Below are 27,239 nucleotides of genomic sequence, written 5' to 3'. Positions count from 1 at the left end.
ACACATGCATGCACAAGGACGCATGCACACACAGACACAGATTCACCCTCGTGCACACACACACACACACACGCACAGCAGCCATGTGAAAATAACTGTGTTATATGCCACTGTGGGGAATGACTGATGATGCATATGTAATGGAGGTGGTTGGGTAGCCGCATGTGTTCAGGACCTAAAGCCCCTGCATGCATTCTGACAGAAACTAAAGGACTGCCAAGTCCAACACACACCATGATCTATGACAAGGAAAAACTGCCCAAAAGATTATTAGGCTATTACGAAGGATTGATTCAACATTGTAACATACCAGGCAAGACGTTGCACACTGAAATATTAAGTAGAAACATTGAAAACGTGTAAGCACTTGTTTATTAATGGACATGGGCTGAAGAAGCAGCTAGAACAGTGTATTACCACAAATCCTCGTACTTTCTAAGTATTGAGTCAAAGCAAGTCTCACAGGATCTGTCTAATGTTCCGGCAAATCTACCCATCTACCACAATACTGTTAGAGGGAAACATCATTTTCAACTATGAAAATCACATTAATATTCCATTAGATGTGACAATAGAGTCACTCTGAGTTTGTGTTGTGTGTCCTTGGGTTCAAAGGGACACTAGAGGGATGTATAGGATCGGTTGAATCTGCAGCTTTATTGAGACAGCTCTGCTGGAGGTGCGGGACACGTGAAAGAAAGATGCATTCACATATCTATATTTCATAAAGGCCGCTCGACCGTGAACTCCTTTATCCTGGCAGAGCATCTCCATAACCTTGTGTGAGAGAGAGACAAGTTCACAGGAAATAGGAATTTTGTAGCACACAAACACCGTGTCTGTAGTTTATACATGGACCCTGACCTGGGCTGCAAAGCTCGTGCATTCCAATGCTGAGGTGAAGAACAAACATCCATGACATTTACAAAAATGTCACAGAGGGCAGTAAGATATATGGCCTTCTGCCAGCAAGCAGAACATAATCCCTTCATGGGTGGTTTCTGCTTATATATGCGCCATCAAGTACTGCTTTCATTCAGCACCGTAAGCGATCCCAAAGAACACTTCAGTGCCATAACACACACTCTATATCAGTACATTGTTCCAATCTCCAATCTTCACAAACTTTTACAGAGCTCTTATGTTAAACTCAAATGGTTTGTTCAACGGTGGCAGGCTGTCTCCACCTAGGAACCTTCCCAGTCTGGAACCCCGCGTTAGAAGATGTTAAGACGATCTTAAGATGTTAAGACGATATATATATATATTGTACTGTGAGAAAGTGAAGTGTGAATGTGTAGCATGGTGTAAACATTTAGCACACATGCAGATCCTTTGTTTGCTACCAAGTGGAGCTGTGTCAGACATGGCTGTATGCACATGCTCTTAAGTGGGTTTTGAAACACGCTCTGTAATACACACACACTCTCTGTAACACATTCAGTCTCTGTGACACACGTGGGATTTTTAACACACCACACACGCACACACACACACACACACTATCTACAACAGACTCCAGGTAACAGACTCCTCATTTGCGTGCTATTGATTGCTTGTGAACGGGATGTTAGTTACTGTCCGTGGTTCATTAACAAGCTAGTGAAGTTGTTTAACTGATTAGTTATAAGCTCTTGTGATCAATTGATGGGTCAGTATTATGTATATCCCACTAAACATACTTTATCTACTTTAAAAAACCCAACAGTGCTACATTAATGACAGTAGACCTTCAACACCCAGATGTGTGAGACAATACCGATAAGACATCCAGTTACAGCCTCTGTCCGTTTGCCGCAAGCGCTCTCACTTTCGACGTACATGAGACGACGCTCGCATAATTCACATTGCCAGGGAGAGGGCGGATGGCGTCACACTGATGTTGGTGTACTTTGTGAAACCGGGAGTAGTGCTCCGTGTTGGTGCTCTAAACAGATGGGATCCCTCCCAGAGGAGGGGATGAAAGAGGTTCCCAGCACTGCAGCATGGCACACATAACAAAGACTCCCTCTCAAAGGAACACAGTCCACTGCTCCTCACAAAGGAGTTTTTGAACGTGTGTGAGTGTGTGTGTGTATGGCCGTGCGTGTGTGTGTGTGCCAAGTGTGTGTGTGTGTTTGTTAGCACAGCCGGACCTGATTAAAGTATGAAGCTGGATTTAGGTATGTGAAGTTGGACTAATCGGTGACCAGCTTAGGAGCTCTGGAACTGCGTAAGGGATGAGGATGATGGTGATGGAGATGATGAATCTCAACGCTGATACAAGCGACGCAGAGCCACATGGAGGTCTTAGCAGCTTGTCAGTGCACCAGCAGGTCCATCTAGTCCTCCTATCCCTGTCGTGGTGCCGTTTGTCAACTGGTGAAGATGCCACTCCCTCACTGGCCGGTGTCCTGGCCCTGCTGGGGTGAACGACAGCCTCCTGTTGGCCCCGGACCTGCCGTGCGAGGCGAGCCCCCCCCCGGATCACACGGTCAACGGGAGCTGCCACACCATCAGAGTGTTCTCAGAAGACTCCGCCCCTCCGGCGCCGCCCGCCGCCACCCCTTCCCTCAGCCTGCGGAAGCCCCTCCCACCCGAAACCACCGCCGCCGAGGTGACCCTGTCCCTCCGGCCGCCCTCGCGTTCGCAGGCGTGCCCGCGCACCCACATCTCGGGGTCGTCGCTGAGCTCGTAGATGGAGCCGTCCTCCATGCTGTGCTCCAGAGACTCCAGGGACGAATCGGACGCCTCGTCGCCGCGCGCTGTCAACGGGCGCCCGGGCAAGCCCGACGTGGAGCGCAGGCGGTACTGGAGCAGCACGCCCCGCCCCTTGCCCCGCCCCCCGTCGCCGCCCTGGGAGGAGCCCGAGTGCTGCAAAGACTCCTGGGAAGACGAGTCACTGCGCTCCTCTCCTCCACACGCCGAGTCTGGACCCTCGCCGACCGAGTCTCGCTTCAGGAGGTCAGGTGACAGGATGCTGGACGTGGCAACCAGGAAGTCCACCGGTCCACAGTGGGCATTCAGAGAGGTCATACCCTTTCCTGTAGGATACACAAGCAGGAGACTTAAACACAGGCCGACCTAATGCACCACGGTGCCCACAGGCAAATAGCAGCTGGTCAATAATAAATGGGGCAGAATCATTTTCTCACAGTGAAAAACAAACCCAAATCAAAATCCATTCACAAGTCATACATCGTTGCATCACTACGAGTGTGACAGAGCTGGGAGTTCAAAGTGAGGTTTCCCACATCAAGGAGCAGTACATATCGCATATTTGGAGTCAAACAAGACTGAGTTACCCGACACACAAACGTGCTTTGTAACCCTAACATTATTATATGGAATACGGAAATATCAGAGAGCTTCACATCTTGGCCCATACCTGTGATCTTGGGTATGCCCTCCAGTTTGGGGACGGGCAGGGTGATGATGATGCCTTGGGCCGTGCCCACCCATAGCAGCCCCTGGCAGATCAGCAGGCTGGTGACACGCATCTTCTGGCCTGCACACAACAAACAAGAGATGGAAGCTCACGCAGTGTCTGATACAGACGGGAAGCCTGCTGAGGAAGTGAATGAAGATGTTCTTGTTCCACCGTCGTTGAGATACTAATAGCGTACGCCGTGCCTGCGCTTAGAAACGTGTCTGCTTTTTGCGCCGTGTCAGGTAAACACGGACCGCTCGGCTCTGACCACGGAAATACTGTAGAGCTGTGCACTTCTGATCTTTGGTCTTCTGATGAACTTTCTACATGTTGTGTTTGTTTGTCACTTTGGATGAAAGCGTCTGCTCAAGGAATAATGTCTTTTTTTAATTTAGAGATGCAAAGCAACGGCACAATCAAATTCTCATGCACTGGATCTCTGATCCAATACCCGGCTCCTTTTAAATGATTTGTGTAGAGGTACATTTGTTGTGCAAAACATTGTCACATTTTTGGCTCACTCAACAGAAGAACAAAAAGTTGTTGACTCTCTCAATCTCTCTCTGGTGGCCTCTCTCTGGCCCACCACAACCGATGTGACCTTGATTTTAAAGTTTTACATGACCATCTAAAGCAGAGGTCTTTCTTTCACAACATTATTTTGAGAAATGGGCCAGCTATCTTGGATAGAGAGCTTTATTTGTAATTTAAACTCTAAAGACTGGACACTAACATCAAAGAGCACAATTATACAGTTGATAATCAGAAATGGGGAAGAGTTGAGGTCTTCCGTAGATAAGGCATACACACACACGATGAGAGTTGGAATGGGAAGATGTGTCCAAACTTTTGACTGGTACTGTATGCAGGATATCCTGTCATGTGTCTAGACCATGGGGTGTTGGGTAGTGAATAAAGGGTCAAACTACAGAGAGATTTTCCTCATGTTTCCTCATTTGTCAAACCTAATGTCAAGTGGCATACTGTCAGTGTACTTACACAACAATGCATGTGTGTGTCACATCTCTGGGACATTAAACATAACTGGGTGGTGGGTCAGATACTGGAAGTGCGTCCACTGTCAATTTAGCCATAGTAACTGTAAGACTAATAACACTGTATTGTTTTTTTCAGACAAATTCCTTCATGAACTTCATGAACGTCTAACCATTCCATTGTTTTCTGCTGTAAAAAATCACTAAGAGGCCTCTGTTTCCCCACGTAACTGGTCTGCATCACTCGACGGCATGTCCTCTTGAGTTTGCTCTCATGTTTCTAGGAGGCTCTCGGCAATTAAGAGAGGAAGGTAACCACATTCATTCATACAGCCTTAGAGGCCCACGCTGATCCACATAGAACCCAGAGTGAAAATAGGATATTTTTTGAAGTGGTTGTCACTTGTGTGTGTGTGTGCGTGCGCGTGTGTGTGTGGTCTTTCAGCTACAGTACCATGACCCAGTTATCTGAAGCACCACTTAATATCCACAGCAACCATAATTGAATTACACCAACAGTCATGTGATGTCCACTGTGAGAGAATTTGCCCAATTAGAAGAGGATGTGTATTTACATCTCCTATCTTACTCGCTCGTGTGCTGTGCCAGATTATGACGTGTGGTCCGCATGGGTGACTACAAAGCATATTAATTGATTCAGCTCACAAGGCTCGAAACAAACCCAAGTTTGTACGCATTGAAGGAGGAGGGAGAGAAGAGGAGAAGTGGAGCGGAAGGAGGAAGGCAAGGCGCTTGGCAAATTACAGTAAATTACAGTCACTAGGCAGAGACATAGGAGGGTCTAAGCAATAGGGCCTCCGTGAGTCTATATACCCTATATTGCCAAAAGTATTCGCTGCCTTCACACGCATATGAACGTGAGTGACATCCCATTCTTAAAACATAGGAGTTAATATGATGTCGGCCCACCATTTGCAGCTATAACAGCTTTAACTCTTCCAAGAAGGCTTTCCATAAGATTTAGGAGTGTGTTTATTGGAACTTTTCACCATTCTTCTAAAAGTGCATTTGTGAGGTCAGACAGATGTTGGATGAGAAGGCCTGGCTCACAGTCTCTAATTCATCCCAAAGGTGTTCTATCGGGTTTGAGGTCAGGAGTCTGTGCAGGCCAGTCAAGTTCTTCCACACCAAACTCGCTCATCCATGTCTTTATGGCCCTTGCTTTGTGCACCTGAATTCAATGATTTGGATAGCTGAGTGAATACTTTTGGCAATATAGTGTAGCTAAATGTCATCCGCCTGCACACACGTTACACATTGCGTCTATTTATACACACCGTCGAAGGAGTAGGCAGAGGAGTGACTCCACTGAGCACCCACTCCAGGGTTAGCATGAAATCCTAAGTCGAGTCAGCGCATGTGGGCGTTCCAGGCTTTAGAAACAACGATAAAGTAGGATAACGTCAAAGACACTTGAGATTAAGGAGGTGTAGCTTAACCTCAAGCTATCTTCCACCTCCAATTCTTCACAGCAGAGCTCACGGTCTTTTGGGTTTATCTAGGGAGCTAGTGTTTGCCTTAAAAAGAAGATGTCTCCAAAGATAAATGTTTCCTTGTGATATGTCACTGAGGACTTTTTGGAATTTCATTTTTTCCCCTTCCCTAAAGGAAAGCACTATTAAACCCATTAGAAAGTGAAGTTTTTTTTTTCTTCCTTCTTTTTTTTCTTCCTTTCAGCTCGAGAAACTTCTCTGGTGTTTACAGCCTTTGAGATTCCCAGCAGAGCACGGCCGGGTAATCGCGCGAACGTGTGGGAATTATGGAGGACAGTCTATCATTAATGCATGTCCCTTCATCACTTAGGAAGGAGGCCCTGGGAATAGATGGGGGAGGGGAGGTGGGGGGGGGGGCATTGATATGTACTGTAACTCCATCGGTGTTTCATGTGTGTCCGCGAGCGCTGAGCAGCCACCACAAAGCTTTATTTGGATAGGCTAGGGACCGCTCTGGTCTCCTGTGAACACCCCAGGACATCAGGACATCTGGTGGACCTCATTTCCTTTCTGGGACCCAAGAGACCAGAGTCCCTTTCCATTCCCAACCTTCCTTCCTCCCTCCTCCCATCCACAAACCCTTCCCATCTCCCCCAGTCTGCTGCACAGTTTCAACAGGAAAGGGGCTAGCTCAGAGGGGAAATTACCTCAGGGTCACCTGAGCTCTCCAGGCACCTCGACCACGACACCTCTCCTCAAAGAGTGCGCTATGACTGAAAATGATATTGTTAATTTCTTCAACAACAAGAAAGTGAAGCGGACTCTGAACCATGCCTGTCTTTATTCGAGCTCTTTCATCCGTCTGTAGACAGGGATTAGGAGCACATTAACTGGGAGATTAGCTGTAACGACACCAACCATTGGTTGAGCTTCGAACGTACTCTGGTAGTTGTGACTGAAAGCACGATTTTAGAAGAAACAGCAGAGGTGGTCGGAGGCGGCATGTTCATAGTCAATTACTGGAGATCAACACGCACAGGAGAGGGGTACCATGTATAACGTATTTTGTGCATTCACGCAATGCGTGATTTTGAACGATCGTGCGGGGAACAGTCGTGTCTTACTCAGGGAGAGAGAGTAACAAACTCCCAGGTTCACGTCTTCGTTCGTATTTACTTTGCATTTAGCCTGGAATAGCTCATGAAAAAAACATCGCCCTCCGGTTTAACTGAGCGAACATCTCACTCACAGACCTGGGTTCAGTTCCCGGTTTGGGCCGAGAGAGACTTGGCTGATTAAGCTCAGAACAAACGATAAACACGCAGTTTTGAACTCCACAGGGGTCAAGGAAAGCCCACCATTCTAAAAACAAACGCCGCGCCAGACGATGAATTCGAATGACTGAGAGAGTGTGGGGGGAGAGGACCTGAGACACTCAGACGGGGGATCTGTTTTCCTGCTCTCCCTGTTTACCCACATACACGTACCGACACAGAGAAGACCAGAGCTCGCCTCTAAATATTTCATTCACTGAGAAGGAGGGGAGTCAGGGAGGGAGCTGGTGTCTGCAGCATTCTGAGGGGGATACAGGAGGAGGTAAACCGAGGGTGAGATGAAGACGCAGCAGAGGAACGCCGGAGAGAGGAGACGAAGGAGTAGGAGTAGGGCGTGGGGGATATGGAAGGGAGAGAGAGGGGAAATGAAAGAGGGTGATGGTGTCGAGACGGGGACAGAAGCAAAGAAGAAAGGGACGAGCGAAGAGAAAGGTCCGTAAGGGAAAGGAAGACCAAAGAGAGAAGGATGGAGAGAGGAGGAGGGGGTGGGGGCATGATACCTGGCATGATACCAACGTTCCAGGGACGTTGAAGGAAAGACAACAGTGTTTCCATGACAACCCCCAGGAATGAAAAGCTTTGTCTCTGCTGTTCGGCTGCTCCTCTATGACTTCATTTATTATTATTAATTTCCTCCATCACTGAGCACCTCTCCTCAAATCAGCTTTATGAACCTCTCCAGTCTGGATTTCGTCTCCACCACAGCACTGAAACTGCATTAGCCAAGGTAGTCAATAATCTACTGTTAGTCTCTGACGCGGGTTCTAGCTCTGTCCTGGTTCTTCTAGACCTAAGTGCAGCTTTTGACACGGTGGATCATGAGATTCTCTTGGAACGTATGGAGAACTATGTTGGGATTTCTGGTACGTCACTTCAGTGGTTTAGATCGTATCTATCTGATAGATCACAATATGTCGACTATGATGGCTGCTCATCCAGGAGCTCCACTGTAAAATACGGAGTACCACAGGGTTCAGTTCTAGGCCCTCTATTATTTTGCCTTTAGGAAACATAATTAGAAGCTCTGGGGTAAATTTTCACTGTTATGCAGATGATACTCAGCTATATATGTCTATAAAGTCTGGAGAATTTCCACATGCTATGGAAAAATGTGTTTCTAGGTTGAGAGCTTGGATGACTGCAAATTTCCTTCTTCTAAATTCGGATAAAACCGAGGTTCAAATTTTCGGTCCTAAAAAATATAGAAATAATTTTTCCAATCTGACCTTAGACCTAGACGGCATCAAAGTCTCTCAAAGCCAGCTGGTAAAAAATGTTGGAGTCACAATGGACCCAGACCTTTCGTTTGAGTACCATATTAAGCAAATTACCAGAACTGCATTTTTCCATCTACGTAATATTGCCAAAATACGAAAATTTCTCTGAAAGGATGATGCTGAAAAACTAATACATGCATTTGTTACGTCCCGATTGGACTATTGCAATGTGTTGTTCTCTGGCCTCCCAATTACTCACCTAAAACATTTACAGCGGGTGCAAAATGCTGCTGCTAGACTATTGACCAGAACAAGAAAGTTTGATCACATAACATCTACTCTTGTCTCTCTACACTGGCTCCCTATCCAAGCCAGAGCTGACTTCAAAGTTCTACTACTAACCTACAAATCTCTGCATGGATTGGCTCCACTGTAACTCTCCGGTCTCCTTGCACCCTATTGCCCCGCAAGGACACTTATATCTCAAGATGCCGGCTATCTGGTGGTTCCCAAAATTAAGAAAAAAGCTCTGAGGTAAATTTTCACTGTTATGCAGATGATACTCAGCTATATATGTCTATAAAGTCTGGAGAATTTCCACATGCTATGGAAAAATGTGTTTCTAGGTTGAGAGCTTGGATGACTGCAAATTTCCTTCTTCTAAATTCGGATAAAACCGAGGTTCAAATTTTCGGTCCTAAAAAATATAGAAATAATTTTTCCAATCTGACCTTAGACCTAGACGGCATCAAAGTCTCTCAAAGCCAGCTGGTAAAAAATGTTGGAGTCACAATGGACCCAGACCTTTCGTTTGAGTACCATATTAAGCAAATTACCAGAACTGCATTTTTCCATCTACGTAATATTGCCAAAATACGAAAATTTCTCTGAAAGGATGATGCTGAAAAACTAATACATGCATTTGTTACGTCCCGATTGGACTATTGCAATGTGTTGTTCTCTGGCCTCCCAATTACTCACCTAAAACATTTACAGCGGGTGCAAAATGCTGCTGCTAGACTATTGACCAGAACAAGAAAGTTTGATCACATAACATCTACTCTTGTCTCTCTACACTGGCTCCCTATCCAAGCCAGAGCTGACTTCAAAGTTCTACTACTAACCTACAAATCTCTGCATGGATTGGCACCACTGTAACTCTCCGGTCTCCTTGCACCCTATTGCCCCGCAAGGACACTTATATCTCAAGATGCCGGCTATCTGGTGGTTCCCAAAATTAAGAAAAAAACAGCTGGAGGTAGGGCGTTCTCATATAGAGCACCTCTTCTCTGGAACAAATTATCTGTCTCAATTAAGGAGTCTGATACTGTTTCGACATTTAAAATTAGGTTAAAAACTTTATTGTTTAGTCACTTCTACGACTGTTAAAGGTAAGTATGTTACTAGTTGGAGGCAACGGGGGAAGGGTTGTTTCCATCCTTATTCTATAAGTATAACTTATAGAACGTTTCTTCAATTTTTTCTCCTGTTGAGAGTTTTTCTGGGAGTTTTTCCTTGTCTTCCTTGAGGGTTTAGGTTGGTTGAGGGGCAGTTCTATGGGCGTATGTGAAGCCCTCTGTGACATGCTTGCGTGTAAAAAGGGCTATACAAATAAATTGTATTTGATCCATCCATCCAACCATCCAACCCTACACCCACACCCAAACCCAAACCCACACCCAAACTCCATCATGGGCTGTTCCGGTGCCTTGAGCTACTTATTCAGGTCAGTCCCCCGGAGCGATGAAACCGTGGAGCTGCTCAGAAAAGACCTGAATGCCATTTCCTGGGCATCGGCATAGCCTAATTGGTGGCCCCTTGTTGCTTTGGTACAACCCAGTTCCACCAACAACTGACTTATAAATGCCATAGGATTTCCACCTGACCTCACTAATACTGCGGGGTCACACACATGCATTGATGCCTCAACACAAATGTATTTTTTGGTTGTTATTGTTACAAAACACAGGAGCATCTTGAATGTCGGCGTTGGGCCCGATAAGAGAAAGCACCAGGGTTACCTGATGCTTTGTCCTTCTGAGGAGAGACAATTAGGGTGAGGTGCAACACCCGACTGGTCCGGTGTCAGGGGCGGCACCCGAAGGGAGTGCCGTGTTGTGTGTTCTCATTAAATGGCAGCTAGGGGCCTGACCGGGGGTCAGAGGTGAAGCCGAGGCCTGGAGCATGTGTGCGTACCTGGGTTGAGCAGAGTGGCCCGGGTGGAGATGTTGATTTCCTGCAGGTGTTCCAGAGTCTCTGTGTGGAAGAGGCGGATGGACGAGCCCTCGGAGAACGCCATCCACACCCCGCCTCCGGCTCGTACCATGTGGGCCACGCTGACCATGGGGTCAGGGTGGACCTCGAACCGCTGGAAGGAGGGGTGGGGGGGGAGGGGGTCAGCGGGGGTTAAAGATGAGTTAGAACCTTACCATTGAGATGGGTTGTAAACTATTAAAGGCTTAGAGTTTGATTGAGGTGTAGCTTGTTAACTGTAGAATAAATATGACTGATGTTAGTCTCTCTAATTGTTCTGAAGCTTCATTTTCCCCTCGTTATTTGAACAGTGTGATGACCTTGTCAGTCAATAGGCAGACACTCATTCTCCTCTCAGATAATTGCTCTACAATGTTGTCGATGATAATTATTCTGAACTTTGTCTGGGACTTGCATGTTGAACACAAAAATTTGAAATCACATAATGTCATTGCCTCTCTCTCTCTCTTCAGTTCCACTGTGGTGTGTCTTCTCCCAAAACTGCCACAAAGCCAATGACACGCATGCGCCCCCGCCACCCCCACCCCCCCCACCCAACCCACCCTCCAGAGCATCCGTTCTCTGAGAGCACAAAGAAGAGGGTGTTTTCGGGCACACGTGCTCTTAATGAGTAGCAAAGGAAACCGCAACAGGCCCTTATCACGGTTACCCACGCGCCCCCCCCAGCTCCCCTTGCCTGTTTCTGGAACGGTCCTCCCGCTCCTATCACTCTCTCCTCCCCAGTCGAGGGCCGGGAGATTAGTCAGCGAGTGAGGGACGGGTGGGGGTGAGGGATTGGGGGGTTGCAGGGCACTCCCCCTGTGCTCCGGAGAAGGGGGGATTACCACCTGTTTCTGTGCCCTTGCCAGAGGGACCTCCTTTGTTTAAGAGAGGAGGAGAGGAGCGAAGCCTTTGATGTGTCTCCTCTTTTAATTGACTCCTCTGCAGCGGGCGTCTGCCTCCGCTCTGACACAGACTAAGGGGAATCTCTCCCATTTTGAAGTGCAGCGCCATCAAAAGATAGTTACCCCCCCCCCCCCCTCCCCCAAGCAGATTTCACCTTCAGGAGTCCATAATTCAAAGGAGTCGAAAACCGAAATAAACGCAATAAATAAAGACTTTGTAAAAAAATTATAATAATTTGTACCAAGCCATCATGTTGCACTCAGTATTTTGGTAGACACGGCGTTCATACTGCTGGCTGCCATGTGGTCCACCATATGTAGCACACAACCTGCAAACCCTGCTGAGACAGTACACGACTCAACCAGCACCCCAAACCCTGCTGAGACGGTATACGACTCAACCAGCGTCCCAAACCCTGCTGAGACAGTACACGACTCAACCAGCGCCCACAACCGTCGAAGAGAGCAACGCTATGCAAACATTTCAACGCCTATCAACGTCCATCTGGAAACGGTTCAAAACAGAAAACGAAAAAAACGGGTGAGGGATTCGCGGTCAGGAATCGTTACGGGATTCACGGCCTCCTCGTGTTCAGTCTGGATTCAGTGTGGAATGCACGCTCTCCTACACAGACGCGGGCTCCGGGTTGTGAGCTCATTGGGAAAGCCAGGTGAAGTGGAGGCACGACTGTTCAGCCGGCTGACAGCCGAGGTGTTTGGTATCTGAACCCGGCCCTGCTTACAGGGAGAGAGCAGGGAGGAAGGGTGGAAGCGCTGAGCTGGGTAGTGGAGCGTGACAGCGGCGCCGCTGTTTCTCCACCCTGCCCGGGGATGGGGCAGCCTCCTCAGCCAGACAGAGGGAGGGGGCTGAGGGTTGTGTGTGTGTGTGGGGGGGGACTGGAGGATAAACCCATGGAGCACTAATGCCTGTCTGAACAGCTCATTAGGTCTTGATTACCCAGGGTGACAAGGTGTCACTGTTCCTAGGAGGGCGGCAAGTACGCGGCCCTCGTCTCACCCGTGAGGGAGCAGCAGGGGGAGGAAGGAGAAGAGGAGGGGGAGGTGGGGGAACATGAGAGAGAAGGGGAGAAGGAGAAGGGGGATGACGAGAGGGGGAAAGGAGGAGGCGAGGGGAAGAGAGAAGAAGACGAGGGGAAGAGAAGGAGGGGAGGCTCGGAGGAGGATGAAGGAGAGGAGGAGACAAGGTCAAAGAGAAGAGGGGGAGGAGAATGGAGGCATGAGAGTGAGAAGGGATGGGGGGGGGGGCTGTCAATACTGATCAAAGCCTGGGTACCCACGCCTGCCTTGCCTGCCTGACTCAGCCTCCAGCTCCAGGCTGCAAAAGCAGGCCACATTCCGGCACATTCTATCCAATACTGTGTGGTGTTGGTAGGTCAGTCAAGTCAGTCACTCGTAGAATGAGATGGATCCCCACAACAACAGAGGTGTGTGTGTTATTCCCACACCACCCCCCTTCTGTATAACCATCTCACTCCATCATGTCGGACGAAACTGAAAAATTTTCAACAAATATAGTTGTTGAAGCTTTATAAAATAATATAAAAATCCCCCTTTCTGACTGTCATTGGTCCTTCATAAAGCTCAGCCATGAAGCAAAGCAAAGAGTGTGTTTCAAAATGAGTTTCTATGCAAACTGCTGTGTCAGCTTTCAGAGGCTCTAAACATTCACACAGGTGCTCAAATTCACACTAAAGTGCGACACAACCAGGCAGCCAGGCCATACGGCTAGGCAGCCAGCCAACCATCCAGCCATATAACCAAGAAACCAGGCAACCATACATCCAGTCAGCCGCACAAACATCAAGTCATACAGACAGACAGGCAGCCTGACAGTACCTACATAACCAGTTTGTCAAACAGACAGGCAGGCAGGAGACCAGGCAAAACGACAGCCAGTGAGACAGGCAAAATTGACAGTGAGACAACCAGCCAGCCAGTCAGGCAAACAGCCAGTAAGACAACCAGCTAACCAGGCATGCCTCTAAGATGCGGCTGGGCTTACAGCACCAGCAGAAGCCAGGAGAGATCTTCTAGTTAAGATCGAGGCTTGGCCAGGCAAGACCAAGGAACAGGAGAAGGGTAAGCCTCAGTAAGCCTGATCCGTCACCCCCTGGCCCTGGTTATATGGCTCCATAACTGCCCCTGGATCTTCCCCCCAGGGGGTGTATTAGTCAGGAACATAGGGTCACAGGAACACAGGGGAGAGGAGAGGCCAGCATTGACCTGAGCACTGCAGTCTGTCTAAGCACTAAGGGGGAGAGGTGGTGGGATGTGGAGGGTTCTGAACCTGAACCTGTCTACTTTGCATGGCCAGTCAACTGACTAAGCTCTGGTCCCCAGAGAGCTGGAGACAGAGGAGGACGACTGGAAAGAGTGGGAGGGTCGGTAAGAGAGGACTGGAGTGAGGAAAGAGAGTGGGAGAGAGCGGAGGAGGGCCAGAGAGAAGAGGATTAGAGAGTGGAGCGGGACTAAAGTGAGGGGAGGAATGTTTAGAAAAAGGAGAGGGCTGAGGAGAAGGATTGTGCACGTGACCTTTGACCTGTTCACATCTACGCAGATGCTGGGGCCATGACCCCTCCACTTCCCATGCAGAAGGAGGTCAAAGGCGTTTCTCAATGAATAAGACTGTAGCGCTCCAAAATCCCCAACACGCTGTTGTACACGTACCAGACCTATACAAGCACGTTGACCTGTAAACCGCCCAGTCAGCAAGCCTGAGCCTGAAAGCCAAACATTCTGTCATTCCTGAGGTCCCACCTGAGTGGATAAGCTGAGCGCCTCGACGATGGTGACAGAGTTGCCACAGCTGGCCCACACCGACTCCTCCAGTACCAGCAGCGTGCGGACCGGCTCCGGACCCACCACCACACTCCTACACGAAGATGGCTCCCAGAGCTCTCCTGGAAACAAAGTCAACAAGAGTTAGTGAACTGTCACTGCAATCCTGCCTTAGCAGAACTGTTGTTGTGTTTCGGACCACAAGGATTTTTTCCAATTCAAATGGAAAATACTTTATTGTCTCCCTCATGACGAGAGAAAACTGTATTGTGTTAGGGGCTCCCAAACAGCATGCACCCATGAAACATATAAAATGACTTTAAAACACATAGAAGCTCCATTGGTTGACAATAACTTTGTCATGAGCCAACTGTGTTGGAATCCCTGCTTGTTACTTAGTTAACCGTCTTCAACTTCTGACAGTTGAGGGCAACAACCAAACTGTGCTGAAACAACCAACAGAATGAATGGTTGTTATCAAGCCACAGCAGCATCATTATGCTTTAAACACATGCACCACTTTCCGTTTGAGTACACAGTCTGGTTATTCAGCAGATGTTGCCTAGAGCAGGGCAATTAAACTCAATTTCGTCTCCTTATAGCCCAGCAACTCACCCTGCTCCTTGCTTGACAATTTATTTTAAAAGTAGCTCTACAATATTAGGCAACCGTTTAAGAACATTAAGAAGCGGGGATAGGTATAGCATAGTGGTAGAGCATTAGCCTGCAGATCAAGGGGTCACAGGTTCAACATCCCCCCCAACACACACACACACACCATGTCATGTATGTCCTTTTGGATAAACACTCCTGCTACATGAATCCAGTTGTACAGTGGACACTGTACAGTACTGACTGAGTTCAGAACTGTGGGCTTGACTTAACAGAGGCGGTGGGAGTCTTCTCTTCTTCTTTGAATCCCACCGGTCTCTGCTTGGGAAACAATAACTCTGCTCTCACCACCCACGTCCCAATAAAGCCCCGGCTTTCACATTTAATACGCTTTCCAACTCCTTTATCAGAACTAGCTTTTTTGTCTTCTTTTTCCACCCACATTCATCAGTGTAACAATGAAGCAGACCTTTTTCCTTTGAGTTTTAATCACGGGGCACTGTATGCAGCTGCAGTTGTGGAGCATTATGAGCCAGGTTGCATACGCTTTTTTCCTTAGCAGCCCGTTAATGAAGCTAAATTAGAGATGGAAGCGCACCCAGCCGGTTGATTAACATTTTGAGTTGTTTATTTCTGCCTTTCATACAAGAATAGCTTCCGAACGCCTTCCGACTTCCTCAGGTTAATTGCTTGGTGTGTTGTAAATGTCACTCCCCCACCTTTAAAAATGTGTTCTCTTCTGGAAGTCCCTCCGGCCTCTTGCATGAACCAGGAAGCTCATACCTCCTTTTCACATCACGCAGCCAATGGCAACTCAGAGGCAGGCAACCCACCACAAAGCTCAGTGTTTAAACACGTAACACACTCTGACTGATCTCCAAAAATAAGTTCACCAAAGCACAAGGTGGAAATTCAAGCGATGAACCCGTGCCCAAAAAAAACGGATTTATTTTTAGCAGCCATGTACTGTGTTCATGCACCTTCTGATACAAATGATGTGTTGAACCCTAGTGTCTTCTAACTCCTGCAGTCTTGTGGAAGAGAATACCATTCAGGAGGCATAAATCTTTAACAGCCATGCAGAATGTGCAAACATTGCCTGGCACCAGACTCTCTCCAGAGCTTATGTTCTCTCTCTCTCCCGCTTTCTCCCTCTTTCTCTTCCTCCCTCTCTCTCTGTACCCCTGTCTTTCTACCTCTCTCTTGTTCTTCCTTACTCTGCTTCTTTCTCTCTCTGTCTCTCAATCGGTCTCTCTTTCTCTTCCACTCTCTCTCCCCCTCTTTCTTTCTCTCTCTCTCTCCCCCTCTTTCTCTCTATCCCCCTCTGTTTTTCAGTCTCTCTCCCCCTCTTTCTCTATCTCTCCCTTTCTCTATTTGTCTCTCTCTTTCTCTCTCTCATATGTATTTTATACCTGACAAGGAAAGTAATATTTAATCCACACACAGTGCCCTTGTGTAATTAATCATATTTCTACTTGGGTGGACTTGGGATCATTGGGGGATGGGGGCAGCAACTCTGCCAGGTACACTAGGTGTGCTGAGCCCACTGATCAGGCTGTAGTATCCCCACCGGCTGTGGAAACAAAGTGAGCGTGGTGTGGATCCGCTGGCACTTAGATGCCTGACTAGCTACAGCTGGCCTTCCTCGGCCTGCAATGTAATGCTGAGGGACTGGCTGGCTGACTGACTGACTGGATGACTGACTGTCTGGCTGGATAACTGACTAGCTAGATGACTGACTGGCTGGCTGGATGACTGACTAGGTAGATGACTGATTGACTGGATGACTGACCGGCTGTCTGAATGACTGACTGGCTGGCTGGATGACTGGATGATAGACTGGCTGACTGGCTGGCTGGATGACTGACTAGGTAGATGCCTGACTGGTTAACTGACTGGCTGTCTGAATGACTGACTGGATGACTGACTGGCTGTCTGAATGACTGGCTGACTGGATGACTGACTGGCTGGCTGGATGATTGACTAGATGACAGACTGACTGTATGACTCACTGTCTGGAAGACTGTCTGGTTGGCGGGATGTTATGATGATGTTCAATCTGTGACCGAGGAGAGACTTAAGCCTATAAATACAATCGGCTGACCGAAGTTTATTAGTAGCAGGCCTGGAATCATTGGTCCAGCAATGCCTAGCACTTGGTGGTCAAATGAAGTAGGTTACAGAGTGACTTATGTACACTGTACAAAGATAGTGGCAGTAGAGTATTCCTTCTAAGGCACAGGATGGGATAGTCATGTCTCTACTCTTCAAAGGGAATACATGGGCCTATATGTTGTTATTTTTGCTTCGTGTTTTTAGTTTGACTGCTTAAGTATTGTGTCGGATTAAAGAAACTGTAAACTTGTATATCTGGCTCCGTCGTTGTTCTAGCTCGGCAAAGCAAGCTTAATTTAACTGGCAAAGTTCTAACAATATAACGACCATAACAAGATTGTGGTTATCAGACATGATTTATTAATCTTCGTCTTTGCTCCATAATAACATGTCAACAATCTATAATGACGCCGTAACATTCCACGATATTATAACTAATTATATTATGCTATAATTACGTTTGTCATGCCATGAGCATAATATGCGTTCATTACAAAATGGTAAAATCTGCTTTAAAATAACGGAAATAAACTCTACAAACAACCGTCATGTATTTGTGCAACCATTTGTAAAAATTGCTACAATAAAGGCAGGCAACTGTACATTATCAAGTCCTTTCTCCTTATTCTCATTCAGCTCAGGTAAATCAGCGATTTGCTGATGTTCCCTTTTGTGCTCGTCCCTTGTTTGTATCCGCGAGCACATTTCCAGACAACTTTTTTTGACGTAAGCAAATAAATGGGGTGCTAGTTTACCCATTTCAGATTGATTTCAAATTTAGCAAAAATCAGGAAAAATGATTCTATGAAAAAGCTAGTAGTATGAGCCAGGTTCGAGAATCGAACAAAAAATATTGGGGGAGATAGTTTTGTAAATGTTGACTGGAGTTAATAGAATAAAAACGACCGGAAGAGCCGGGTGCCTAACCGCAAATGCAATACCACCTACATCCACCGGGGCCGTTGCTTCAAGCCGAGGGGTGAGGGGTGGGGGTCTGGACTGGCTAGATGATGGTCTGACTGGCTGGCTAGTTGGCTGAAAGACTGACTAGCTGGCTAAAAGACTGGCTGATTGACACACTGAACTGGATGGATGACTGACTGGATGGATGACTGACTGGATGGATGACTAACTTGATGGATGACTGACTGGATGGATGACTGACTGGATAGATGACTGACTCACTGGATGACTGACTGGATGGATGACTGACTGGATGGATGACTGACAGGATGGATAACTGACTGGATGGATGACTGACAGGATGGATGACTGACAGGATGGATGACTGACAGGATGGATGACCTTACCCCGACTGTGACTGGGAGGCACAAGAGAAGAGATGGAGATGTGCCTTCAACCAGCTCTCCAGAAATGTGCAAAAGGAACATTGTCTGCCTTTGCAAATGCACTCAGTTACAAGATGGGCTGCCATAATGGAAACCCCATCACATGAGACACATAACACGTTGCAACAAGCAGGCAAGATGTTTGACGGAAATTATATTTCTCACACACACACGCACACACACACACTGAAACATTCATGGCAACACACAAAGACTTCCATGGGCAATTGGTGTAGAGCTTGACAGATGAAACGTACAAATTGATACAACAATAAAACCCATTTGCTCAATTAATTTGATAGATTAGCCACAACAAAAGCCTTTTTTGTTACAGACAAGCTCTATTAGCGATCTCTAATAACAGTTATATCCTATCAATTTCAAAGTCGCATTTCATGCAAGAGAATAGAACGTCTGACGTTATTACCACGAGGCTCAAGAGGAAATCAAATTACCTAAACTAATATCAATTACCTGCTAAGAGCATTAGAAGCATGATTTGCAATAAACGTAATATTCTCAATCAGCAGTTTTTTCTTCCTCCTGTAGCCACATATGATGTAGGACAAGGTCTGGTGTAAAGGTCAACACTGAACAGCACGCTGAACATGTTTGTTGTTATTCAATGTTTTGATTTAGCTCGAAACTTTCATCCGAAGTGCCAAACGTACACGGATAGACTTGAACTTGGGACCTCATGATCTGTAGCCAAACGCTCTAGCACACCTCCAGCACTGAGGCACCACCACTGCTCTCCAGCTTAGCGTCTCCCCCGAAAGGGTAGAGCTTTGGCAGGTGCAGGAAGCCGCGTACTCACCCGCGTTGGTCCGTCCGTAGAGCAGCATGGTCCCATTCCTCAGCCCAGCGAAGAGGTACCTGGCAGAGTGCTTCAGGCTGAGGACAGGGGAGCCGTCGGCGGTGCGGAGGGTCAGCAGGCACTGGGCTGCCGTGTCCACACTCCCAAACACCAGGATGCTGGGGAACCCAACGTGGCAGAGTGTGATGAATGAGCGTCATTTATAATGACAGAGGACCATGTCGTTTTTCATGGCGGTTGATTTAACAGTGCACTTTAGAGCTCCGGTATTGTGTTCAATGCAGCCACTCTGTCTTGCGCACATTTGAAATGACACTTGAACTCCTCTGGGTGCATTTTGTTCATTTTTCTCTTGCTAGAGAATGACAAATGCCCACGTTGGAGTAATATGTTTCTTTCATGCAAGGAGTCATTAACAAGATTTTGGAGTTGACATTTTTTGGGGGTGTGTGAGACAAAATGCTGAAACTGTACTATATATATTCTACTGTATGTCTATATTAAACTGTCTCTTTTTCTCTTTCCAGGACAGATACCTATATAGGCTGAATGAGTCAGCACCAACAAATAAATTTCATTCATTCAGGTCTCCATATATCGACAAGAAAACCAAAGCGAGAGAGTGAGTGTGAGCGAGACAGAGAGAGAGACATTGAGAGACAGACAGAGAGAGAGGGAGAGAGAGAGAATAGCTAAACAGGTAATATCACGGGTGAGTCTGAAATGCAAGATTGCCGTTTTCTCTATCTCAGACAGTAATTCAGGCACTGGTACTGTGACCGAGTCTGAGATGAAACTATTCCTCCATTGCACAGAGTGGAAATCATAAAATACATTGGACGCCAAAAAACAAGAAACAGTGATTTCTATCTGGCAAGATCTGAAGGGTATTGAATCAACTCTGATGTTTTGGTTTGATGAAATATTGACAAGCTAATTTATTTCTGCAGCCCGTCTGAAATGGACCTGCGCTGAAGGAGAATGCAGAGTAGGATTGTCCATGTTACCGCGGAGATATAGAAAGAAGCACCGCTAGAGCCATTGTCATGACAATCAGCATATGAGAGAGCTACTTATTTCACTCCGTTGACCTTTCACAACAGTAATTTCGCACGCCTTTTTTGCCGACTTCGTTATCCGATGAGACTCACAGCAGAGCCAAGTCCATACAGTTCCATGATTGAAATCATGCAGGGAGACCTGAGCTCACTCACAGCTGATGTATTAGTAAAGTCTGACTCTATCCTGTAGCTAGTGCTGCAGATGGGCACACATCTCTGTTGGGCCTGGGCTCTGCCAGACTCACCTTCCACTGTCCAGGCCCACGCAGATGGTGTTCCCCACCCCTGTGGGGCTCCGGAGGGCACCCCCCTCCTCGTCCTCTGAGGGGCCCGGCTCGGGCACGTAGTCCAGGCAGCGCACCGGAGAGTCCACGGGCAGGCTCTTCACGGGCCGAGGCGTGGGTCGGTTCAGGGAGAAGATCTCCACCTGGCCCTGCGTGCCGTCCCCTCCACTCACCTGCAGGGGGGAGGGGAGGTGTGTGTGTGGGGGGGGGGGGGGTAAGGGGGGCGGGGGGGGGGGGTTAAAGATCATGAGTTTGGAGTGAGTTTAGTTAGTAATGGAGCTGGCAGCCAACTGGGAATCAAATTTGGGTTTCCTATTAGAGATTCTGGGCCAGAGTTTGTCAACCTTGACCACCCTGGACAGAAGGATGGAGAACACTTTTGATACCATAATTCCCTCTTTGCTTCAATTTCCCCACCTGTCAGCAATTCTTACTTCAGTGAGGAATGAAAGGTTTAAATCAAATATCCTTTCAAACCTTGTCTTCAGTCCTTCCTGACTTTTGAATATCGTTCGGATTCATAAACTGCCGAGTGTAATGGATTCACAATGTCATTTCTCCGACATCAAACAATCTTTAAAACTCTGAGATCTTTTCATCAGCAGAGAACAGAGAGACGTGGGGGGAAAAACAACTTTGAAAAGCTCTGCATCACTTGACAATCTCTGGGTTTTCTCAAAGGCAGTGATTGATGTCGTGTTTGAGTCCGTGAACGAGAAACGCCAAACACTATGAAGTTACCAAAAGCGACACTGTGACATCACAAGGTGACCCCGATTCCAACGGCTACAGCTCACCAGGGATTCGAGGTCACGCTTTAGAAGTGTGTGGTTTTCACAGGGACAGGTGGGCAGTGTCACCCCTTCTTAACAGAGAAGAGAGTGACTCTCACAGCACTTAGCTGGCAGACTTGGAGGGCCCGATCTATGTATCCCCGGTGTATTGTAACCTACAACACCAATGAGGAGAACGTGTCTGAACACAGGCGGGATTCTCCATGAATCACAATTCTATTGGTCTTCTGTCAAGCCTGCCAATCTCAATGCAGAGCAAGACAGCAGGGACAAACCTGCAAACCTTGCGAATGCCGCCGTTTCAATCAGGGCCGGGGCCACCTTCGTGTAATGTCATTAAGTCTGAGAGCATTTTCTTTTTTTTACATGGGTTAACGATATTTTCTCTGTGTGTGTGTGTTAGAGAGAAAGAGGGCTGGGGGGGCGCCGGGGGGGGGGGGGGGGGGGGGGGGTTAGTTGCATAATTTCGGAGCAGTGCAGATCTACTCTGCGCCACATGACTCACATTCTGGGAATGAGACATGAGCTAAATATAGGCTGTCGCCCTCCTCTCCCATGGCTGTGCTTATTTGCATGCAATCATTTGTTTGATTTGTATCAGCGTGCTGGATCCGGGAGAGTGAGGTCCTCCGAGCCCAGGAGAGAGAGCCAGAACAAATAAAGGTATGTTGGACAGGGAGAACTGGAGATAGGGAGAGCTTATCTTACAGTGAAGCAGCCCCTAAAAACACAGCTTCAAGTGTCTGTCTCTCTCTCGCTTTTTCTCTCTCGCTTTTTCTCTCTCTGTAACCGCATAGCCTCGGGCTCCTTCCCTCACACACTCCTCCACCCTTACAATACGCTCACTTGTCCATCTGCACCCCCCCCCCCCCCACACACAAACACAACCCCCCCCGCCCCACCGCTCCTCCTTTTCGATCCAATTCCCCCAGAAATCCAGCAAAATTATCGTGCCCTGACAAAGTCATCACCACTAGTTTAGAGGAATAGATATCTGGAGTGGCGCCCTGGTCGGAGTCCTTTCAGCTGCCAGGAACCAGACAAAACTTCCCCAACAGTAAATGCCCTGCCAGCATTAATTAGGCAGGCCTGGACCCAGGAAGAAAACGGTTTTGGCCACAGGCAGTGTCTCCTAGCTCTAACCTGTACTGCTCACTCACTGAACCTGAGTCATTGCACACCATAGAGACTGGCACTAGATAGAATGTCTTAAAAACATTTTTCAGTTTTTGGGGTCAATTCCAAGTGAGCTTTGGACATAAGGGGAAGAACTGCATGGCTGAGAGGCTGTATTTGGAAAGAAACAAGGGGTAGGTGAGAGCTAATGTAAAAATGATGACTTTAACCACTAAGGAGGAAAGTGGGGCAGAGAAGGTAGGCAGACAGTGCTGGATGCATGCTAGTGCACCAGCCTGATTAGTAACAATGTCATTACACTGATCAAAGCACGCAGAAATCCCACAAGCCCATCTTCCTTTAACATGATTAGTGTCAGCCCTTATTTGACAAGCCTGCCAGAAAGCTGGTTCTGAGAGGGGGCGGGAGAACTCTCCAGCAACCAGACTGCTTGACGGGCCCAAAAGCACTGGCTTCCTGTTTCACCATGATCATTTCTGCCTCTGTTGTCTGGTTTATTTACGAAACTTGTTTTATTTATTTATTTATGTATTCATTTATTAATTTTCATTATAGTGTCACTATCTTGACTGAACAGGCAACTTCGGTAAGACAATGGGAGCCTGGATGAACTAAAAGCTAAGGTAAATGAAGAATTGTGCATGCTGAAACCCCATTTGTCATTTTTGGACTAGTTATCCAATGTTACTTATCCTTACATAACCTTAACTAGGTAGGCACTAAATAGATGGATCTAAAAGGATCTTCACACACGAAATGATACGGCATTCTCCTACCCAAGGCCGTCACTTGTTTATTCTCCACACAGCAGAACCAGAGCACATGTTGTTCACCGCACAGAAGTTTAAGAACAAGGGCAAGGTCATGGATGTGTGACTCGGTCGTATTGTTGCACGTTTCAAGTAGACACTGATATGATCGTCTTCTAAATGCCAGACGGTCATTTTTCCACCAGCTCATTTGATCCACCGGCCTTTTCTCTGTAGGAGAGGGGCACGGCCAGAAACAATTAAGGCTTTGAGGGCAGCGATGAGTAAGTCTGTGTGTCCTAGAGCAGTGGTTCTAAAACCTGTCCTCAAGTACCACCTGTCCGCAGCAGGGTTGAGTAAGGCCCCTGTCTGGATGGTATAGAGAGGCAGCAGGGTTGAGTAAGGCCCCTGTCTGGATGGTATAGAGGGGCAGCAGGGTTGAGTAAGGCCCCTGTCTGGATGGTACTGAGGGGCAGCAGGGTTGAGTAAGGCCCCTGTCTGGATGGTATAGAGGGGCAGCAGGGTTGAGTAAGGCCCCTGTCTGGATGGTATAGAGAGGCAGCAGGGTTGAGTAAGGCCCCTGTTTGGATGGTATAGAGGGGCAGCAGGGTTGAGTAAGGCCCCTGTCTGGATGGTATAGAGAGGCAGCAGGGTTGAGTAAGGCCCCTGTCTGGATGGTATAGAGGGGCAGCAGGGTTTAGCCAACTTCATCTATCAGAAAAGTTGATCCACACAAAAATATGTGTTTTGCCCTAGAACATCCAGGCAAATATTAATATTCCAGGGATTCTAACACATTATTTACCAACTCCTCTGTAGGCCTATACTGTACAGGAAAATAAAGCAATGTTTTGACAGAAGAATGAGCTTATAAATAAGCATGAAAACATTCAATATTCAATATGTCTCATTGCATGCATGCACAGTATGTGCACACACATAATGAGCATGTGTATGAATGTGTGTGTGTGCACGTACAGTACATGTTTGCGAGCATGTGTGTCCGCGCGTGTGTGCACACCTGTGTGTGTGTGTGTGTGTGTGTGCATGCATGTTTGTGTGCGTGTGTACCTATGTGAGCATGTGTGTGTGTGTCTGCACACTTGGGTGTGTGTCTACATTGGCACTTACTGTATTGCTGTGTGAGCATGTGTGCCCACGTGTGTGAGCGTTTGTGTTTGTGTGTGCCTGCAGGAGGTGCATGTATAGGTTACTCACCCAGAGGTAGCCTTGAGGTAGGGATGTGCTGGCTGCTGAAAACCCCAGCATTGCACATTGAACAGGGTTGTGGATAGCAGCTTCAAGCTGCGGAGAGAAACACAAACCATCCTGCTGGTTAAACACTGATTCAGCCTGTTGTGAATCACGCAGGCACAAAGGTCAAATGTTCATAATTATCCATGTTTATCAACTCAAGTTCTAATGAAACGAGTGGGGATTGAACCTCGATCAATCAAGCCAGACCATCCAACCATTAGACCAAGAGTACCTGGTGAGGATTCAAGGTTCTACAGCAACACTGCGCTTATAGACGCAAGATGGATCCTAACCACCAGATTTATACTCTAGTAGGTGAGGTTGGGGAAACTAAGGAGAAAGGGAGGATGGATGGAGAGAGAGAGGTGAAGGGGACGAGGAGAGATGGAGGGAGGGAGGGTAAAAAGAGATGGGTACTGATTTCATTGGATTTATCTGGGATTCTTATCTGTGTCTTGAGCTCATCAGATTAAGTCACTCATTCTTAAGTCCAACACTCAGAGCCACACTTTATCCCAGCGCCTAACGGCAATCTGCCGTTAGCATGGTATGGATCCATATTAAAACATCTTCTTATTCACACGTACGTCATTTCAGACATTTCACTGCAGATGAAATGTTATCATGGGACACAGTGGGCTACATGCACAAAGACCCAAAATAAGGATCGGAAGGTGGTGGAAGGGTTACGACAAAAAAGAAAGCAAAATGTCTTCCAGTCACTTTAACACCATGGCAGCTGTTTAATGGTGGCATCCAGCCGTCAAGTCAATAGCTAACTTTCTGGAACTCTGGTACCCACAGTACCTGACAACATCCTGCACTCTGGACTCAAACACTCAGCCCTAACTCCGATAATGAAAGCTGGTCTATTTTCACTGCAGCCTGATAATGGTCCATCACTGGCCCAGGCTTTGGTAGTTACTTGCCTCTCTCAGGTAAGACCTGCATAGCTAGGACTTTGGGTCGAACAAGGTGGTTGTTCCTGACGCAAGACGCATCAATCACGGGTCATTTATGACATGGCGCTGGCCAAGCCTCAACCGCCCCCCCCCCCTCCACTCCCTCAGACAGAGGGGGTTTGTAAACATGAAACGCCCCAAAATAATTTGGGGCCAGATGACTGCTCCTGCCCATCTGTCCAGCAGGAACCCTCCTCCCACTCACCCTCTGTCTGCATCTATCTGTTCACATTCATCACACGCATGTACTGCCACTCCAGTTCCCCTCCCTCTCTCCCTCTCTCCGCATCCCACCAACCCTCCACTTCCCCTCCCTCTCTCTCTCTCTCTCTCTCTCTCTCCGCATCCCACCCTCCCTCCACTTCCCCTCCCTCTCTCCCTCTCTCCACCCCGCCACCCACCTTCTCTCTCTCTCTCTCTCTCTCTCTCTCTCTCTCTCTCTCTCTCTCTCTCTCTCTCTCTCTTACCGTCGATCTCTCATTCTGCCTCACTCCCCCATCCCCCCCCCCCCCCCAAGCAGCCCTTCTCTCAGGAGCGTTGGGCTGTGTATTTGATAGGTAATTAAGTGGTGGTCATAAGAGAGGCCCATATGCAGGCCCGGGGTCTGGAGGGCTGGATGGGCTGCCAGGCCTGCTTGCTATGGGCCCAGGGGGACTGTGAAGCGCCGGGCGGCGGTGGTGATGGTGTTGGGGTGGGGGGACGTGCAGAGGGCTTGAGGCGGTGTTGGGGGGGCGGGGGGGGAGGGGCGGCTGGGTGTCTAGGGCTGGACTGGCGGATGCAACTGCCGCCGACGGGGTGGCAGACTGTTGAAGGTGTGTGTGTGTGTGTTTGTGTGTGTGTGTGTGTGGAGGGGGGGTGGAGGTTATCAGTCGCCAGAGACCTCCGCACGACACAGCCAATCTTCACAGGCCGTGATTGCTTTGTCTGTTAGCACTCTCTGGAGTGAGTCTGGTAACACTGAATGGATCTCTATTTTTCAGCCCTGGACCTCCTTTACGCATCTATATAGATATCAAAGTGCAGTAGGATGGTTCACATAAACAGCTGCTGTGTATTGGCGTGATTGAAAAGCCTTATGGAGTCAATGGTGTGGAATAGACTTAGCAGGGGAAAAAATGCCCTCCAATGAAGTCTAGATGGCTGTAGAGGTAAATGGCTAGGAATAATCAATTGCAAGACTTCTGGATTGAAGCACTTGAAGGAATTCCAGGGGTTGATTCATCTCCAGGAAGAATGATACAATAGTTTTGCTGTATAAACCAAGCCCAGACATCAACAGGCACAAAGGATACATGAGGGGCCCAAGCACCGCCTGTCTAAGGTGATGCTACCAATGCTAATAAGCCATCAGTGGGAAACCATTTAAAAATCAATGTGGTACAAGGTTCAGCTAAGTCAACTGTCAGTCAGCCTCCCACCCACTCTCCTTCCCAGCCTCCCAGCCTCCCAGCCTCCCACTCTCCTTCCCAGCCTCCCAGCCTCCCAGCCTCCCAGCCTCCCAGCCTCCCACTCTCCTTCCCAGCCTCCCAGCCTCCCACTCTCCTTCCCAGCCTCCCAGCCTCCCACTCTCCTTCCCAGCCTCCCAGCCTCCCAGAACTAATGTACGTATGAGTCATGAAGAGAGGAAGTAGTACATTCCAGTTGGAGCGAGAGGGGTGGAGAGGGAGAGAGAGTGGTGAGTGGAACGATGGGGCCACTCAGAAGAGGGAAGGTGCAAAAGAGAAAGGAGGGTGGAG

General features: G+C 47.9%; 1 protein-coding gene across 1 annotated transcript in view; it reads right to left on the bottom strand.

Annotated features, from left to right (window-relative positions):
- Positions 1-640: 640 nt before the first annotated feature.
- arhgef10la (Rho guanine nucleotide exchange factor (GEF) 10-like a) overlaps positions 641-27,239 on the bottom strand; it is a 48,719-nt gene continuing 22,120 nt past the window's right edge. Inside the window, exons 4-10 of the mRNA XM_062456179.1 lie at positions 24,503-24,589; positions 20,566-20,777; positions 19,260-19,417; positions 14,346-14,488; positions 10,606-10,777; positions 3,368-3,487; positions 641-3,023 (exon numbers count right to left, since the gene is read on the bottom strand). Of these exons, the coding sequence (XP_062312163.1) occupies positions 2,467-3,023; positions 3,368-3,487; positions 10,606-10,777; positions 14,346-14,488; positions 19,260-19,417; positions 20,566-20,777; positions 24,503-24,589 (1,449 nt within the window). The 3' untranslated portion in view covers positions 641-2,466. The remainder of the gene's footprint in view (positions 3,024-3,367; positions 3,488-10,605; positions 10,778-14,345; positions 14,489-19,259; positions 19,418-20,565; positions 20,778-24,502; positions 24,590-27,239) is intronic.

The sequence above is a fragment of the Osmerus eperlanus genome, chromosome 1 (assembly GCF_963692335.1).
Source record: "Osmerus eperlanus chromosome 1, fOsmEpe2.1, whole genome shotgun sequence".
Classification (NCBI taxonomy): domain Eukaryota; kingdom Metazoa; phylum Chordata; class Actinopteri; order Osmeriformes; family Osmeridae; genus Osmerus; species Osmerus eperlanus.
Note: the sequence above shows the minus strand (reverse complement) of the source record. Positions and strands in the feature narration are given on the sequence as shown.